At 37.0% G+C, this 4,710-nt stretch overlaps 1 protein-coding gene across 1 annotated transcript in view; it reads right to left on the bottom strand.

Moving 5' to 3' along the window:
* Positions 1–89: 89 nt before the first annotated feature.
* GSTO1 (glutathione S-transferase omega 1) overlaps positions 90–4,710 on the bottom strand; it is a 12,123-nt gene continuing 7,502 nt past the window's right edge. The window contains exons 5-6 of the mRNA XM_032423193.1: positions 1,812–1,918; positions 90–837 (exon numbers count right to left, since the gene is read on the bottom strand). Of these exons, the coding sequence (XP_032279084.1) occupies positions 684–837; positions 1,812–1,918 (261 nt within the window). The 3' untranslated portion in view covers positions 90–683. The remainder of the gene's footprint in view (positions 838–1,811; positions 1,919–4,710) is intronic.

The raw sequence follows: 4,710 nt of genomic DNA, 5'->3' as shown, positions 1-4,710 counted from the left end.
ATGATAAAAATTAGAAGCCCAGTGGGCTTTGGAAGTGTATGGAAGATGGCATGAGTATTTCTGAATTACTCATCCAGACGTACACTGAATTGATGGATGTGGTCTTCACAGTATTTAATTACATCTATGGGACGCCTGCTGGGTACCCAAAGAGTAGGTAGGAGTTGGAGGAATTGGTTGGAAAAATTTGAAGGGGATTGAGATTGGAGACTGGGAGACCAAACAGGAGGACACCTAGTCACCTGATTTTGAAGCGATGTGAGTCTGGCTTCAGTGGTGACAAGGGGAATAAGAAAGGTAGTGAAGTTGATGGAAAGGAAAGAATGAGGAATTGAAAACTTGAGAGGGCAGCTCTTGAAACAACAGGGTATCCATGTGGAAATGTCCTATGGGCAGTAAGAAATCTAGGTTGAAGTTCAGTTCTCACCAGAGATGATGACTTGGAGGTTTTCAGCATAGACTATGATAAAACCCTTAGAATCACGTGAGCATCCTGAGACAGGAAATGTGCTTACATTTCTGCAGGCGGGCCTTAAGGAAACCCCACAGTTAAGCCATGATGTCAAATCAGAGAAGGTGATCCAGTGAAATATGAGAGCACTTGGTAAAATTAAAGCTTATTTTTACTCATTATTAGTGAAGGAAAATATCAGACATTTCTTCATTGCTGACTCCTGCCCCTATCAGAGCCCATAGTCACAGGCCTCAGGACTGTTCTGCAAGTAGAGATTGAAGAAACCTCGAAGGGCCTTGGGATCAGTGAGGAGGGCTGATACTGCAGGATCTTGCCTCATGGCTGCCATCCAGAGCTTAAGTTTTGGAGTGTGGTCTACACAACTGTGGGAAGGGAAAAGGATGAAGGCATGAGTTAGGTTAACTAGGAAGGCATTACAAAGACTCCTATATCATTATCACTCTGCAGTTTCCTTTTGTTTTCCTCTAATCTTTTAAAATAATTTCTTTAAAATGCACATAATCAGAATATTTGATTTGGAAGATACTGTAGAGGTCTTTGTTTTATGGAAAAGGAATCTTAGAGTGAAGTGACTTGCTCAGTTAGCATGAGAATTATTTGTCCAGGCAGACTAATAACTTTTTATTTTTTTTTTTTTTTTTTTAAATATTTTATTTATTTATTTGAGACAGAGAGAATGAGAGAGACAGAGCACATGAGAGGGGGGAGGGTCAGAGGGAGAAGCAGGCTCCCTGCCGAGCAGGGAGCCCGTTGCGGGACTCGATCCAGGGACTCCAGGATCATGACCTGAGCCGAAGGCAGTCGCTTAACCAACTGAGCCACCCAGGCGCCCAGACTAATAACTTTTTAAAAGGAGAACATGAAAGACAACCATGAATGTTATATATTTATTCTACAGCCAGACTGAATACCTCTAAGCTCTAAGAATTGAGAGTAAGCCGAGGTGGCTGCCAAACTTTAAAACATGGAGTTTGGAAAATAGTGTGGGAATTCTGCTGGTAAATGAGAGGTGGCATTGATCATAACAATCCTGCATGACATACTTATAAAAATGTACATCCTTATGGATTTTTAGCCAGAAGGGAAGGAGTAAGTTACTTTTAAACATTTTACTACATGTCATAGAATTCTCTGTCCACCCCTCCCCGACACACTCCAGGAATGGAGAAGGGTGGTGAGTATATGCCCTGGAGAGTCCAAGATTCTCCTCCTGTCTGCCTGTTCCCATTCATACCAGTTATATAAAATATTCTAATTTTTGTTCAGAAAAAGGTCAATATATACTCTTCCAATTATCATTATCCTAAATTATGTACAGAATATTCAAATGTCTTACTCATTTAACTCCAGAATTTCCAGCCGTTCAAACCAGGGCCAGATGAGGTAATCAATCATAGAAAGAGAATTGCCACCAAAGAAGGTTGTCTTCTTATTGGTAAGAACCTGGACATTAAACAGCATAAGAGTACTTGTTATTTGTGCATTTAGTAAGACTCATCATCAGAAATGATGAAGGCAAGTTAAGTAGAGCAAGTGAGAGCAGCAGCTTTTACCCTGACATATTCAAGCTGGCTTTTTGTTTGAACTTTAGAATCTCCTGGTTTGGGATGAAGCCAACAACCAACAAAATAAACTGGAAAGTAGAGAAAAATAAAGCAAGCAACAGAATACAAGATCTTTGTAATACATATACCCAGCAAAGGACTGGTATTCAGACTATAGAGAGAACTCCCGGGAATCAATAAGAAAAAAGGCAAATAACTCAATAGAAAATGGGGCCAGACTTGACCTTCACGAAAAAGGATATTCTAATGGCCAAAAACCATGTGAAAAGGTATTCAACTACACTGGTCATCAGGGAAATGCAAATTAGAGCCAAAATGTAATACCACTACACATCCTTCATAATAGTTAAAATGAACAAGACAAAATTAACAAGGGTGTGGAACCACTGCTGGTAGGAGTATAAGCTGGTGCAACCATGTTTTAACAGTATGTACTAAAGCTGAGTGCATGCATTCTCTAACCCAGTAATTCTACTCTTTGGAAATGTGAACATATGTTCACCAAAAGATAGGTGGAAGAATGTTTATTGTAATAGCCCCAAAGTGGAAATGTTTACTGCCCAACAGGAGTAAAATAGATAAAACTGTGCTATAGTCATATGTTGGAACACAAAGGATAGGAATGAACTACATACAATATAGATGAATCTCACAAAGCTAATATTATATGAAAGAAGCCAGACCCAAAAGAGTGCATATTATATAATTCCATATGTATAAAGTATAAAAACAGCCCAAACTAATGTCTCTTGATATGGGTGCTGGTTCCATGACTATGTTCACTTGGTAAAAATTCATCAAGCTGTACTCATGCTTTGGATACTTCTCTGTATATAACACTTCAATAAAAAAATGACTCAAAATACACTGGAAATAACTGGATTAACTGTTAAACAGATGTCAAATAAAATTATCTGAAAACCAAACACAAATAGTATGTTTCTATAATTCAAGAATGTGCATTGGTGTTAATGGTTTTGACAAAGTAGAGGAACTAATTAACACCAAACCAACTTACCTTTTATGAAACTTCCATAGTTTTCCTCAGGGCCCATATAACATTCTGCATTGTGGACTGATGGCTTATATCTACTGGAGTATTTGTCTTTTGTCTACGACCAAGCTAATCATCTGAAGAGTATAGACCATATCTTACTTTCTACCTTCCCCACTACCCAGTAGAGTGCCTTGCAATTATTAGGCACTCAGAACTGTACAACAAATCAATGTTAACTGGGCCTGTCCTTCAACTGTAGTGTCTGGTTATTATATTGTGTATAAATTAAGTATGGCAGTTTCAATCAGAAGAAAATAACCCACTCAGCAGCCTAAAACATGGAAATGGCACTACTCACTTTAAGGCATGAGTTCTTAATCTGGAGTCTATGAAGGTAGATGGGGAAAAAGTACATACTGCCCCTCTCCCCCCAGTAACCCCAAATTTAGCAGGTATTCCCATTATGAAATGAACCACAGTAGAGTTAATCTTATATATTTTAGTTTAAGCATTTAAAAATGCTGAGAAGGGGTTCGTAGGCTCTACTAGGTTGCCAAACACAAAAGAAGTCTTAATCTTGAAAGAAACAATATCCCATATGTATTCTCTGACCATAATGTAATTAAATTAGAAAATAGCAAAAAGTTTAGGAAACTTATAAGTACACTGATAAATAATAGCTAGGCTATGAGAAAATCAAATGGAAACAGGAAAAAAAGCCAATTTAGAACAGAACAATGAAAGTCCTGCCTATTAAAACTTAATTGGATGCAACTAAGATGTTATTTAGAAGTAATGTATTGGTCATTAATGCATTATACAATCAAGAAAGACTGAAGGTATGTGCATTAGCTACTGAACTCCTGAGCTAGTTAGTAAAAGAGCAGAAACAGCCAAACCCTATCAAATGATTTCAGAGATTAGAAACACAGGGAAAGTAACCCAACACATTTTATCAGGTTAGAATATCCTTAATGTAAAAAACAAAGACACTATGAAAACAAAATAATAATCCAACCTCATTAATAATATGCAAATTCTTTAAATATTAACTAGTTCTAGAGTATATATGAAAATCCATTGGAAACAAGTAGGTTTTATCTCAGTAACGCTAGGATGGTTCAATACCAGAAAAATTTGTCAATAACACCATATTCATCAGATTAAAGGGAAAAAATTCCATGAACATCTCAATAGATGTAATAGATACAGACAAAACATTCAACAAAATTAAACACATTCATGATTTTTGTTAAAATTAGCAAACTAGTAACAATTTTCTTAATGAAAATAAGTTCCAAAAAAATCTACCACAAACTTAATACTGATAAAATATTAGGATGCATTCCCATACAAGGGAGGAACTATGTCTTCCCTCAGTAAAAACCCAAGGCTGAGAGTGAATGGAATGTCTCAAGACCAAGAGAAAGACTTGATCTAAAGGCCCAAATGACAGCTGTGCCCCAAAGGAGGTAAAAACTCATCCAGGCTTCTCTAAGTGTCTTTATGATTCATGACAAACTCTGGTGGGAAATGTTTATTATGTACTATTAAAAAAAAAAAAAAAAAAAAAAGAACACAGCATGGTATCTATGCCCTGATTACAGTTATGTTAACTTTTTCCTTCCTTCCTTCCTTCCTTCCTTCCTTCCTTCCTTCCTTCCTTCCTTCCT

The sequence above is a fragment of the Phoca vitulina genome, unplaced genomic scaffold (assembly GCF_004348235.1).
Source record: "Phoca vitulina isolate PV1807 unplaced genomic scaffold, GSC_HSeal_1.0 scaffold28, whole genome shotgun sequence".
Taxonomy (NCBI): domain Eukaryota; kingdom Metazoa; phylum Chordata; class Mammalia; order Carnivora; family Phocidae; genus Phoca; species Phoca vitulina.
Note: the sequence above shows the minus strand (reverse complement) of the source record. Positions and strands in the feature narration are given on the sequence as shown.